The sequence below is a fragment of the Haliotis rubra genome, unplaced genomic scaffold (assembly GCF_003918875.1).
Source record: "Haliotis rubra isolate DU_JTF1 unplaced genomic scaffold, ASM391887v1 Scf11, whole genome shotgun sequence".
NCBI classification, from domain to species: Eukaryota; Metazoa; Mollusca; class Gastropoda; order Lepetellida; family Haliotidae; genus Haliotis; species Haliotis rubra.
Window position 1 is genome coordinate 3,932,869 of NW_025765003.1, and position 15,258 is coordinate 3,948,126.

Below are 15,258 nucleotides of genomic sequence, written 5' to 3' on the forward strand. Positions count from 1 at the left end.
AGTCAAAATATTATTGATCGACAAGATTAATCAATAGCCGACGATATTTTCTAGAATAATTAATCACAAAAACCTATAATATGGTGTTAGTTTTTCACGTTTCACTGAGTATTTGAGTAACCACACCAATTACAACTCTTCTAAATGATACTGTCTCAGTGACATCGTTCAGGATGAAGACGGATTCGTCACACTACATTTCAGCTGAATCCATTGCGTGAATATTTCACAAGACGTCGTTAGTCGTAATCAGTATAATTGGAAACCTGATATAGGAAATCTATATTTTCTATTTATTTCACAAATCTGTAGTTACTCATTAGACTGTTTTTATTTCCTCTGTGCAAAGGCGATGAACGTGAGAAACGTGGCCACAACGGACTTGGGTCCCACTTTATGCTAGAATTCCGTGGTGTGTTTGTTCGTTGTTTTATCAAATACTCCAGTGCTCCACTGTATGCCGACAGTCTCAAATATCGAGTGTGGATCACACAATTCAGTAATTTGCATCATTAACACCGATCTACGCAATTGGGATTCAATAATGATTATATCAACAAGTCAGCGATGCAGACATATCAATTCTATTTGTCGCCTCTTGGGACACGCGTGTTTTGCTAAAGACTGATTGTAACCCGGATGTTCTCAGGGGCTCCGTAATCTGAAATATTGTTCAGAGCGACTATAAACTGAACTACCTCACTCATACTACAGAGCAACCTGCGTTGTGTTCAATCATTCCACATGTTGATTGCTTTTGCTCACATATCCATTTCAAAATGCAGTTCGATTTTATTGAATTTGCCACATTTGCCCCGATGCCAGATTGTACATTAAATGTGCCTTTCAAATAAAAGTTTCAGTATAAAAGTGGATAAGATACTGTGCTATGCATTACTTGATGAATGCTGGGATAACGCCTGTGTCAGGACAAACGATTTTTACTCGAATCATTGGGGTAGCCTTGTGCTGACATATTCTCTTTTTATGCTCAATGGACCCGTGAAGATCCGGGTTAGAATTGATCTTCAGTCATCCATGCTTGTCGTAAGAGGCGACTAACGGGATCGGGTGGTCAGGCTCGTTGACTTGGTTGACACATGTCATCCTATCCAATTGCGTAGGTCGGTGCTCATGCTGTCGAATCGTAACGAATCGTACCACCCGATCCATAAGTAGCCTCTTATAATCAGCATAATGTAGCTTGGAGTGAGTGAGTGAATTTAGTTTTACGCCGCACTTCAGCAATATTCCAGCTATATGGCGGCGGTCTGTAAATAATCCAGTCTGGACCAGACAATCCAGTAATCAGCACCATGAGCATCGATTTGCGCATCTGGGATACGAAGACATGTCTGAACCAAGTCAGCGAGCCCGACCACCCGATCCCGTTTGTCGCCTCTTACGACAAGCATGGGTTACTGAATATCAATTCTAACTCGGATCTTCATGGTTTGTGGAGACAGGGCATTTACGTCATCATTCACGCCAGGGAATCATGTTTGAACTAATTCATAGATTTCTATGAACCAGTAACCCCCACACGTCTCGTCTGAATTGCCCGAGCAGGCGTTGTTGCAGTTGGAATCATTTTGAAGTGTATGGCCGGGTGCTTGGACGTCATCGCAAAAACACTCATCTGAGAACTGAAATAGAAAGAAAAGATCTTTGAATTTCTGTCATCACCACCACCATCACCACCATCATCATCATCATCATCGTCGTCGTAGTCATCGTAGAAACAGTAGTAATGAGTGAGTGAGTTTGGTTTTACGCCGCTTTTAGCAATATTCCCATTGTACCCATATGGGGAATCGAACCCGGGTCTTCGGCATGACGAACGAACACTTTAACCACCGCCCCAGCAGCAGCAGCAACAGCAGCAGTAGTAGTAGTAGTAGTAGTAGTAGTAGTAGTAGTAGTAGCAGCAACAGTCGTCTTTATCGTTTTCGTCGTCATCGTCATCACTCCTTTTGGATTAATGTAGCCCATTTCTCCTTAAACACACCAGGTGATATACCAACGCTTGCTTCCCTCAGCTTTGCCGCTACACTATTTGGAGCTACTTCAAAATTCAGCACCACAACTTCTTTCGTGCCGACCGTCTACACTCATTCTCAATAACGGGGTGCAAATGCTGTCCATGCTTCTCCTAAACTTCATTAGTAAATGTTATTATCAGTATGGTTGGATAATGGTTCCAACCTGGCCAACATCCATCATGCTTAAACAGTCCAATAACACCAAAAATATATTTGTTACAGCTACGGTAATAGGTCAATTTGAAATGTTCGTTACTGTCGCCGGTAACAAAACCTTACTTTGCAGTTAATGCAGTTTGGTATACAAATACCTGGATCTAAGTAGATTAGGATTTTGATATTGGTCAAAAGTTTCATTTTCTGCAAATTGTTAGACCAATGCATTCTTTTTAGACAAATGAATGTGTTCTAATGCCATGTCGCCAGTTTTAAGGAAATATCCGTGACTAATTTTCAGCTTAACATGTACATGTGTAGAACAAAACATAATCTTACCCATTCACTTTGAATGAATACAATTTCTGTTTACATTAATGGTACTTGACATTATTTGGGGTTTAGAATAACTCTCTGCATAGTATATCTCAATACATAGGAAATATTCCATGCGTATAAATACGAGTGAAATGTCCGTTACCACCGCCAAATTAGGGAATTGTGCTCTTTTTTTACATAGTTTAAGTGACATTTAGAACACAAAGTATGCCAGATGGGAAAAGAAAAAAATATTCAAAGCTTGTGTGGGGTTAATGGTAACTTCTGCTTGATTTGCCAGAATATGAAATCTCCGTTACTGAAATGTTCGTTACCAGGATATTCGAACTAATTTATAATGTGAAGTTCTGATACTATTTTTCAAATACCACGTGACTCCTATCCCATCTGGGAAGTTAAAGGGGATGGATACTATCACCAAAGACTTAAAATTGAAAGTCATCTGAAATAGGAAGTAACGATGTAACGAACATTTCATTACTAAATAACAAATTGACACCACCACTTACTGTTTAGTTATAAGTCACGTGTTCCGAGTTTACAAAGTAATGTCACTCTGTATTTGATGAGACAGACTTGCAACTGGGCAATAGAAACCTTACCATAACATCAATAACAACCACAAGGAACATTTCATCCCAGTAACGGATATTTCTGTCGCTCGATTGGATTAAAATTAAGCTACAGTGCTATTTTTTCCAGATTTTTGTTGCTTGTCTCATGTTATATAGTTACAGTATCATTATTTGAAATTTTTACCCCAAAAAGATTGAATGATAATAAGTAGATTTGAGAATAGTTAACTTTCTGCAATTAAACTGTTAAGATTTATAAAGATAATGTCAATTTTTAGTTTGCAAAAAAAAGCTCCCAAACATGCTCATTAAATCTTTATATGATTGTTTTCAGTTTCAACATCTTGAAATCTGCCCAGTTTAAGTCTGTCTGATGACAAGACAGTGTTTCCTGAAATGTTGCCTGAAATGTTCGTTACTTATATAGTGGTTTATATCTAGTGGTTAGAAACTATTAAACCATGTTTCCTCCTTAACTAGACGACACATATGGTTTATGATTAAACTTTCAGAGGATTTGAAAGTATTTGTCACTTCATGGCATTTTGTTTCATGTGTATCCTGCGTTCCTAAAGTTTGCTTTCACACAGTTTGGTCAATGTTTGCAAGTTCAGTATGTTTTATCTTGCACTGTACTTGCTGGGGATTAGTAAGTCTACCTTGCAAGAACACATTTACAATGATAAGGAAACGTGTACTCCCAGGCTTGGTAATAAGGGCCATGACTGCTTTCTAGATGTGTGTTTTTATCGGCTTAGGTTGTTATCCCATGTTATAACAAACATTTCTGTGTTAGGTTTCTCTAAAAGTGTACCTATCTTGTTAGCTTGTTATATTTCAAAAGTTTTCAATTCTTGTTGAATTCCCGTTGGTTTTAAACTGCCTAATATGTTACCATGGCAAAATGAATGATTTCACTCAAATACAACTGGATTAATGTTTCAATATTTTTGTGAGCCATTTGCACCCCGTTATTGAGAGAGATCTAGTGTGACAAGCGTCTCAATTACAATGCGTATAGAGACCTTCACCTCTGTGGGCAGATGACCTACCCATCAGACATCGGAGGTTGTTATGATAGTTTAGAAATATAGCGTTCACTCAGCTTCCCCTCTGGAACTCACTACCTCTCCATGTCAAGTCATCTCCTTCCATCTCCATCTTTAAATCAAGACTCAAAACATTCTTGTTCAAGCACAACTAAATCTTATAAAACTTCTTCCTGTATATAGTGTACATATTTACTGTTGCGCAAAGAGCATGCCCTTGAGGTGTGGAGTTACTACTATACTGCGCTCTACAAATGTCCATATTATTATTATTATTATTAAATAAAGACTGAGAGAAAGAAAAGGTAATTGACTTCATTTGCACAGACAATTTGTGTCAAAGATCAACTATTCTGAGTAGTACTTATGAAAATATATCATTGAACATTCTTGAGCAGTTCTTGCTTGCATTAAAGTCAGGATGTTACTTCTAGTCCATACCTCCCTCCGCTAAGATCCGAACACCTCACATTTGGTCACGTAAAGTAAACACTGTTTACCATGACCGCCTGAATTTTGAGCCAAATGATAGGACGTCGTTATAAAACTGTCTTTCTTTGGCAAATGTCAGATGTTTTATGAATACATGATGAAGGAGCATGCATTAGCTCTGAATAAATATACAGTATACAGAATAAAAGAAGTTATCATTCAAAAACGTGTCTTGCATTCATGTTCGTCCAACCTCTAAATGCCTTTCAAGAACTTCACATGGTATATGTTAGAGAAATGGATCCACACTTGTAAGGAATTATCAATTCATTGAAAGACACAACAGAATCGACAGGCTGAAATAAATATTCAAAGAGCTTGTCCGCTTCGATTATTCATTTGGAACTGCATCTTTACGTTTACTTTCTTTTATGTTTGTAAGATGTTCAGGGAGATATATTACCGTATTGACTCGGGAATGGGATCAAGAAATTAATATCAAAGATATTACGATAAAAAACAAACCTCTAAGCCAGCATATTTATACGGCCAGCAGTGCTGGAAACACATGTTGTGGTTCATAGTTGAAGACTCGAGGGAGGACCCGTTGAGTGCGCGAGTCCAGCTGTCGTTGTAGCATCCAAGATAGGTGTCTGCAAGTATGGAGGTGATACACACATAGAGGATATTATATGAGTGCCTATGTCATACTATGTTTTCCGTAGATCAACGAAATGGGCCTCAGACACGAACGTGTGCTGTTTATATAACCTGGAGCTGTATCAATGGGGCCTCGGCTATGTGTTTAGAGATTGTATTTTCATATGGCAGGTCTCCTATCATACCAGTCCAAGGCGACTGTTCTCATTGTATATGATATATTGGAAAACAAATTAATTAATAACCTTTGGACTTTGATATTGGAAGACATTATCACGGAAAAGCCAGTCGAGTCGGCGACACACTAAGGGAAGTAACTCCAATTTCCTTCCACCCTGGCTGATGTCGATCAAATGTATATTATAGGGTCGGTGAAGAGAGCTGCATGACAGAACTCTGTATTGGTATTTCGCTCAATCAAATAAGTCACATCACTGGTATGTGTATGCTAGTCTCTGTGACATCAGATTAAACATAGCAACACGATCCGGTAAGTACTCGTACATTTGAATGAGCACTTTGTGACCATGTAACGGAAATATACTACTCACACTTTGCTAAGGATCACACAAATTCCCGAATTTACTTAAACATAGATTTATAATTTGAAATTGTATCTATTTAAAGTGTGAATAGTATAGCTGCAAATCATTTGGCAATATATGAACACTGAGTGAAATTTTGTCTTAAAAGTCAATTAATTTGAAAAGAATATTGTATGATGAAGAGGCCGTTAACCACGTGTACTACAAACGTATATGGTACTTACGATATGGAGACAGTCTCTGAAAACCTCAAGTTATCTAATTTTAAGATATTCCTGTTAAGTGACAGTCACAGTAACGTTAGTACAAGTCCTATAGCGCTCACCTAATCAGTAGGTATTAAGAATATAATTTAAAATATCTAATATAATTGATTTTATTTTTATACAATTTAGTTCGCGATAACCCTACTTTTTTCGCTTGATTCTGATTGGTAACATTTGTTCATAGACTTTAGAGTAGGACAGAGACAGAGACCACCTTTAATATCGGAACAGGTTGTAAAGGCACAATGTCACACATTTTCGACAATATTTTGGCCTATGTTATATATCAAATCTTTGAAGGGCATTTAGAAGTGGAATGCATAAGAAATGCAAGATTTATGGATGTCAACTCTTCACAATAAAGAAGTTGACATCCATAAATCTTGCTTTTGTTATGTTATACATATTGGGGCATATGCCCTCACTTTAGCTTCCTATTGATGCAATAAAAGACTTATCCCTTACGACGTGCCTGAAATCGATAATTGAAAGGCGAACAGATTCCAAACAGAGAAATCTTGCCATACATGGAATGTAAACAATTGCTCCATACATGGAAAACTGTCGCTGTTGTCGGTGTTTGCTGAACTGCTTTCAATCACAAGTTGTGCGTAGGATATTCGCGAAGAGCGCTCCAAGGGACGCAGCTCTATGGGTTCGCTTGAAATAATGTTCGTCCGGTAGCGATTGCAAGAGTCGATTTAATGCAACGTCGGGGAATAAACTATATGGTAGAATCCATGTGGGCTGATAGTATTAGTGTTAGTGTTAGTGAGAGGAATGCATTATATATTTTTAGAGAAGTGTGGTGTGATATAGTCCCTTTAACATGTCTTCTAAATTTACAAACATGGTATTTGCTTGAAAATATTTATCCAGCACTATTTCTTTCTCTATCGCCCGTGAATACACACGAGCGGTTGCCGCATATCAGTGGCGTGTGAAGAGTGTCAATATGTAGTGAAATCATTCAACTCATGTAAGCTCATGTAAGCAAAATGGGCCTGTAAGTCTCGCGAGGCTTTCCTCGCGGTCTAGGCTGGTTACCGGCTCCCTTTGCGCGCACCAACTTGCGATATGCGAGACTGGGCCCAGCTTACTTCCGGTACCAGATTTCCGGTAACAAGCGTATATCATGAACCAGTTCTGGTTCCAAATTACGCGACCGCCAAATATGACTACTAAACCGGACCAAGTGTATGTTGTTTGTCACCGGGAGTACGAAGGTCTCGCGAAGTGCCGTGACCTCCCAGCGGGCACACAACGTTGAATCAACGTTGAATCAACGTTGAATTTTGGTTGTTTGGTTGATCAACCTTTCATAAACGTTGATTCAACGTTTATCATGCAACCAAAGAAAGTTAGTCGAGATTCGTTTAGTTGTCAACGTTGTTTCAACGTAAGGAACCAACAAAATGTCAACTAATTGTTTCCTTGGCAAATTTGATACATAATTCATATTGGTAATAGGTATCCAACTTAGCAACTATCATTTCGGAACATTATTTTCATAAAAGATCAAGATCGAGCCAGTGACAGATATAATCTTATATATCATTTGATTGTGCATCGATCAACGGACGGAAATTTTACGTAAATCGCAGTTTTGGGTATAAAGTCATCAGTTATCCAAATTGCATTACATTTGATATTTTCCCACAAAACTGTAAAAAATTGTATAATTCCCGACAATTTGCTTTCAAACACAAGCCAGATGTTGACCTTTCGATCGCCTCGTTTGGCCATATCCGGACATGCGCACAATTATCGCGCACGCAAAGGCAGCTGATCGTTGTCAGTTCACTTTGGCGAAGTTCAAATCGTTCTATTTTCACCATCTTCACGGCATGCTGGTGTTTATTTGGTAAGTATGTCCTTCATGTATAATGAAAACGTAGGAATGCCGTTTAAATTTAGCAGTAGCAAGAAACTCCGAATCAGGGCTCATGTTTTATCTCACAAGGTTACCGGTATGTCACAGTACATGTTTCTCAAAATTTAGTGGAAGCCCGTGTTTTCCATGAACTTGTTTTGTTATTTTTCAATATATTTGCATGCATATATTTGGCATTTTATTAATATTATATAATCGAATAAGATTCCCTTTCGTACCCATCACCTGATTTGAATTTTGCAAATATACATTTTCAAATAATCAATGAAGTACATCAATATAAGGAACCGTTCATAATTAAATATATGGCTGCGGGTGGGGGTGTTGATGGTAAGGGTTGGAGGGTGGGGTGGGGTGGGGTGTCACCCATTTTGTTCAGGGGAGATAAGGGGTCAGCATTTTGTACACACGCACTATGTTTAGAAATTATGGGAAGGGAGAGGGCGTCATAGATAATGTACATGACATGCAGGGTGGGCCGTCTCTTATTCTGTACATACTCATACACTTTTAGGGGGGGTGGGGGTGTAATTCACATTGTACATAAAATCAACATCACCCCAAAGCCATACATTATGAACGGTCCCTAAGGGCAGCTATACAAAATCGGATAGGATTATTCAACATTTTATATTGCATCCCATTATTATGAACATTTGTTCGTTTGAATAGATCTATCAGTAAATGATGCATTGAGCACGCCCTGAACCCTGTCAACATATGTATATTATTGGGGGGAAGGGGTGGTGGAGAATGGCGTAAGGAAATGCAACGAAAATTTTAACTTTAAAATGTCTTGTGAAAGTCTTTGTTAAGGATGAAATTGTATATAATTTATTTGAACTTTTATTTATTTACAAAAAGTGTAACTTCACTAATGATTCTTTGATGGGACAATTAACAAAACTGCACGCACAGACTTTCATTCTTACACTTGTTTGGAAGGGATATGATAATTCATGTCTCTTAAAGGTAAAAATCTTACATACAAAAGAAGTAATTTTAATGTAAGGAACATTTAATTATGAAATAAGATTATTTTAATGGAATTTGCAGAAATCTCATCTTCGAAGACTGGGTGGCAGCAATTTTGTGGATCACATAAAAGGAGCAAGGCTAAGGTAACACGTTTTTAACATTTCACTTGTTTCCAGTATATCCACCACAAAGTTTAAGAGAAAGATGATAATGCTCTTTCATTACCACCTGTTTTGAATATTTGTGATAATGTTTGGTCGTTTTTGGTGATAATAGTTGGTCGTTATTTTCATTTATATATTAAGGTTGATCATTTAAGAGAGAAAAATTGACAATGATTTCTCCCGGAGATGTTTAGTTTAATGAGCACTCCCTTGCTTGGCGCCATATTGTTTTTCGCCGTAAACAGCTGGATGCAAGATAGCACGCGAGAAGACAGAAGTCATACATTTATAGATATATAGAGATGTTTATTGCTGGGAAACAAACTCTTCAGGTATTTGGTCAGCTGTAGAATTTGAATATGATGTTTTTTATTATTGTCAAAGGGTAGGTTTTTCATTATTTGCAATCTAATATGTGTGCAGTGAAACATACTGAGATTTGGAAGAGGTACAGATGTTGTTAGATATCAGCATTTTATGTACATGTTCCCTTGTTAAGATCATCTATCGAGTATATTAGAGAGAAGGTGTATATTTGTAGTGTTTTAAATCAGAGTTAATTTCAGTGTATGACCTACATTTCAATATGTTTTGGCCACCTGTCACCCCTTTGGTCAAATAGAGTAGGACTTCCATTTCTTGGAATTGAGAGTCAGAGATGCACTGTTTCCAAGAATTTGCGTGTGCCAGCGATGTTTGTTTACAAGTACATTTAAGTCTTTTTGAGTGTAGATTGGAGTTGTAAGAGATGTTATTCAATGTCTTATTATTCATGGTATGATAGATTATTTCTGGCAATGTAGAGTTTAATCTCATTATTTTATTGTTCATGAACCAGAGAAGCATAGTTATGACGTCGCAGATAATACGCACACATAATTCATTATATGAGAGATTTTCTAAGCGTTCCTATAAGAGATTAACTGTAAACATTTATGAATTATAAAAAAGTTATTTATCTGAGTTTTATGAGTGTACAAATGACAAAGAGAGAGAGTAGATAATAGAGAATATATTGTATACTTATGAGAGCTCATTATTGTTTTCAGAACTCCATGATCCATACTTCCTTGTGTTTGGGAACAAATGGTGTTGGGAGACCTCCCACAATAGACTTGTTCTTTGACCTGTGAACCACCACCCATTTTTTTTTCTTATCATTTAAAGTAAAATGGCTTTTGTTACAATTTATAACTCCTGGTAGCAAAATTGCTACATCAGTTCAACTCCTATTAATTTGAAATAATCATTTCCGAGAATCTCTAAAGAAACCTAAATCTGACAGAATAACAACAATCTTCCATTGTTTTGCAGGACAATGTCAAACAATTTGATGTCAAGAATGAATGTTGATGGGCAAAACGGCAAGTTGTCTTTTAAGAATACAAGGTTGTATTCAATCATCTCTGGTAAGTTAATTACCAAGTGCAGCATTTTCATCATGACCAAAGCAAATAATATATGACAGTAAAGCATCGTCTAATTCATCCTACCGGTAATTCATAGTCTAATTAAATAATCAACTTGCAATTGAGGATTTTCTTTGAAAATGTTTAAGAAAACTTCCATTCCTTCGGTTGAAAATATAAATTGTTTACACTTTTCGTCATATTTTGTATTGATGCTGTTCATATGTTCACATGCCAAGTTACAGCAGTGAAATGAACCTTTCAAGTGATTGATTAAACAAATACTTGAATCATTTAAGACAATATATCTTCCATATAACTTATTCATGTATTTAAATATAAAATTTCAGAATGTGTCCTATCTCAAGGGAATGAGATGGGAATGCATCCGAAGCAAATTTCAAGAAAGAGTTAGGAACATTTCTGAAGTATCCACCTGACCGCCAGGCAGGGAGTGGCAGAAAGAAGAGGAGCTGATAATTGTGATTTTGGAGTTGGAATTGTGTTGAAAAATCTGAACTGTGGTATTGAAATTGGTGGCGTAAATGTCACTTTGATGCTATATGCAGATGATATTGTGTTATTAGCACAACAGAGATCACCTACAGACTATGTCATGTGTGATGTTTTACATTATGCATTAAACCACGTTTTCTGTGTGTGTGTGTTCATAAAGATTTCATGAAAAGTGACTTGTTTTATGTGCTGTCTTCAGGTATAGTTCCTGGTCATCTTGGATCCCTTTCATGGTGAAAGTAATTGCATTGTGTTTATTCAGGGGTCTGTCTACGAGCTGAAATTCAGACTAAATGTCTTCTCGGGACAATTTTACCTTTTCAAGGTAACAATACAACACTAAATAGTTTTTCTTAATTTGGAATACTCTTTTCTTCTTACTGGAATTATACGTCCAACTGACATAAAACTTAAATGAACATTATATTGAATGTGGAATTTTAACCAAGTATTTTATCAGGTAAATATTTTTACTGCAATTTTCTGTTTGAACACTGTTTATTGCAGGTAGCTTTTTGGGTATTTTAGCTGGATGCAGGAGTTTGGTGCTACTTTATTGTAGTTTAAAGATGAAGTGCGAGTCTATTTACAGGAAAGCGTAATGCCTCCCAGACACAACCACGGAACAACCCATTTTCAATGTTAATGATATGTCAGACTTCAACGTTGATTCCACGTCGGATATCTACGTCAAAAAAACTTTCATATACAACCTATTTTCAATCTATTTTCAACGTTGAGGATCAACCTATTCTCAACGTTGATAATCGGTCAAACTTCAACGTTGATTCCACGTCGGATATCTACGTCAAAAAAACTTTCATATACAACCTATTTTCAATCTATTTTCAACGTTGAGGATCAACCTTTTTTCAACGTTGATAATCAGTCAAACTTCAACGTTGATTCCACGTCGGATATCTACGTCAAAAAAACTTTCATATACAACCTATTTTCAATCTATTTTCAACGTTGAGGATCAACCTATTCTCAACGCTGAAACAACGTTGATGTGCCTGCTGGGCTACTAAAGGGCCCTATTAGAGCAATGTGAGTAGAGGCTATGGCATATCCTGCACGGCGAACCTTACAGTTCATGCAATGTAATCTGAGCGCTCATTGGTCCTAACAAGTCTGGGTTCGTTAGTATAGAGTGGCGACTTCAAATTGACCGTATGTAGTCACGGGTGATATAGCAAAGCATACAAGATCGTGAAGTTTTGACGTTGCTGGAAATGTTCTATACCTGTGATTTATATGCTTCCAATACACTCTTGCTTTATAGTAGCCTACTGTTAAAATTGATCGGTGCCACGCTGACATGTTTTTTTTAAAAGGGCATTTATTGGGAACAGTTTTTGCTGTTGGTTTGGTCTGCAAGATTTAATGTAAGGACAAAAATTAAAAATGGTGTTACAAAAATGAATACAAAACATTCGATATATGATGTCACTTACAAGTATATAGCTGTTGAGAAGTGGTTGTGTTTGGAGGTCTGGTTGATTCACTAGTCGAGGCAGACGATCTGTCGGTGATGGCACTGGTCACCGCTGATGCTGTTATACTGGTCGGTGCTGACGATTCTGCACTAGCCACCGGTGACGGTAATTCAGTGGTTTCAGTGGCCAGCGGTGATGGTAATTCAGTGGTTTCACTAGCCAGTGGCGATGGTGATTCAGTGGTTTCACTAGCCAGTGAAAATGGTGATTCAGTGCTTTCACTGGCCAGTGAAGATGGTAATTCAGTGGTTTCACTGGCCAGCGCTGATGATTCAGTGGTTTCACTGGCCAGTGCTGACGATGTTGCCACAGTCGTAGTGGTCATATTGGTACTCATTTGATTAACGCTGGTCAATGTTGACGAGGGAGGAAACATCACTGTCGTCATTCCATCGACGGCTGTGTGTGTTGCCGGCGTGGTGTCTTGGGCTCCTGGCAAATCCGCTATATGAAAACGTGAAAAGGGTAAGTTAGCGAGATTTGGTAAACGCCGCGCTGACATGCATGTCAGTTATATCACGGCGGGGGACACCAGGAATGGGTTTCACACATTGTACCCATGTGGGGAATCGAACCTGGGTCTTCGGCGTGACGAACTAACGCTTTCAACACTAGGCTACCCCACCGCCCCAATGCAGGTCTCAAACGTTATGATGAAACCCATCAAACATAGGTATGCAAGGACGAAAAAATAAACCTCTACATTTTCAAAATATACCGCTTCACATTATTTCATTGGGTTTCCTCTCATTCTAAAAATACAAGTTAATTAAATTCAATAATGGTAAAATTATAACATGCCATATTTTTTGTAGAAATATACCCGGAACGTCTTGTGATACTACACATGAATTAAGATGTCTACGGATTCGTGATCTTCTATTTGAATCAGTTTGAAACTATGTATTGTGTTCACAGTCATGAGAAACAAAACGGCTTTTATATGTGAAGATTAGTTGTTAATATTTCTATATGTATGACAAGTTCCCGCAGATGTATGTTGTATTTTACCTATTGGCAGACAGATGTGATGAACGGCAGCCAGTACAGGTATGCACACTTCGTAGTTCCGACAAGGCCGATGAGCACATGCGTGCTTCGCACTCTGAAAGCAATATAATGATTCAGAGAAACTTCTTCTTAACGGCAACCGAATAGTGTCATGACCTTCCTGGGCGATATCTGTAGGGACTGTGGATGTCTGTGACCCCGTGCTTGACGAAACCGATTATCTGTTATCTGTCTGATTGTCTTCTTGTACCAATTACATCAGAGATCATGCGTCCAACTATTGGTTTACATGTCACGGATTCGACCTTTTGCAGACAGTCAGTACTAGAGTACTGCTGATACATACCAACCACCCAATAAAACAAACGTTAGACATTTAGATTAACAGGAGGGGTGACTAAAAGGTTTTTGGCTTAACTAGTCAGTGAGTTTAGTTTTACGCCGCTTTTAGCAGTATTCCAGCAACATCACGGCGGGGGACACCAGAAATGGGCTTCACACATTGTACCCATGTTGGGAATCGAACCCGGGTCTTTGGCGCGACGAGCCTACGCTTTAACGACTAGGCTACACCACCGTCCCGTTGAGCCAAACTAAGAACTGCCTTGAAGGAATAGGATGCTCATTATCTTATTATACAAATAATATGGTATATCGATGCTCATGATGTTGATCACAGGATTGTCTGGTCCAAACTAGATTATTCACAGACCGCCACGATGTAACTGGAATATTGCTTCGTGCGGCGTTAAACAACAAACAACCAAAGGATCGTGACTCACTTGAAAGTTAAATTCTCAAAAAATATAAATTTAAAAAAAGGGTGCAACCATATTATCTGACAGTTACGTTGACAATGCATCTAGCTGTCTTTCTTACCATGCATAAGGGCTCAGCTATTCCTTTATACTCCTTATGAACAAATAATAAAGGATCACTTGTTTTCTCCACGCTGTTTCGAAGTTGGCAGAGTCGCGTTGTCTGCCGCCAACGGAAGCTGTCACATGGCCTTGTGTATAAACACAAAGTATAGCATTGGTATTCTGTAGCCACAGCTTGGGAAAGTAACACAACTCCTTTCAACACCGTCCCACTTGGTTGAGGGTGCGCACATTTTTTGCATGTCAGCGCCAGTATTCGTCATTCCCCACCAAGTATTTGCAAAACATATTTCTGAACAAAACGAAAGAACTAAAATGTGGCACGTTCGTGTTAGGTCCAACGTTCTCATTGCTAAAAAGTACCTTCTGCGGTAACTAGATGATGGCTAATTATGGGTGTTGAAGTTAAAGTTTCTTCCAGAAAAACTCTGTTTAATGCTGAAAACAATCGGATGATAGTTACTGACGTATCAACACCTTGCAATACGGGCCAACTTCATCAAGTGACAAACCCAGTCGAATATTTTCTCCAAATTTAAAGACATCACATGAACAATCTTCCTGGTCAATACGGATCACTTCGTTGCTAATGGCGCCCTCTACGTGACTGAAGGTGAAACAGGTTTGATCGTTGATTGACAAATACACATGTACGGGTATTATTTTTGTGAAACACGTTGTTATAGCAACGCCCACATGTACGTATCAACACGTACCATTGTGTGCTGGCCGTACCTTAATCAGTCAATACTTTTGAGTTAACAGATCAAGGGAACGTGTTCTTTGAGTCTGCGTGTAATGCATTTCTTATCACCCATCATATCTTAGACGTGTAAATACAT

At 38.1% G+C, this 15,258-nt stretch overlaps 1 protein-coding gene across 1 annotated transcript; it reads right to left on the reverse strand.

Moving 5' to 3' along the window:
- Window positions 1-1,363: 1,363 nt before the first annotated feature.
- Window positions 1,364-15,030, reverse strand: LOC124285717 (WSC domain-containing protein ARB_07870-like). Its single transcript, XM_046721997.1, has 5 exons — window positions 14,415-15,030; window positions 13,536-13,629; window positions 12,483-12,968; window positions 5,119-5,246; window positions 1,364-1,646 (listed from the first exon to the last, which is right to left on the reverse strand). The coding sequence occupies exons 1-5, from the start codon at window positions 14,415-14,417 to the stop codon at window positions 1,497-1,499; spliced, it is 861 nt and encodes a 286-aa protein (XP_046577953.1). The 5' UTR covers window positions 14,418-15,030; the 3' UTR covers window positions 1,364-1,496.
- Window positions 15,031-15,258: the final 228 nt, after the last annotated feature.

Coding starts and splice junctions, on each gene's coding strand:
- LOC124285717 (XM_046721997.1), bottom strand. Junction 12,969..13,535: donor TCACATCTGTCTGCCAATAG/GTAAAATACAAC, acceptor GTTTTCATATAG/CGGATTTGCCAGGAGCCCAA. Junction 5,247..12,482: donor TTCTCAACAGCTATATACTT/GTAAGTGACATC, acceptor CCATACTTGCAG/ACACCTATCTTGGATGCTAC.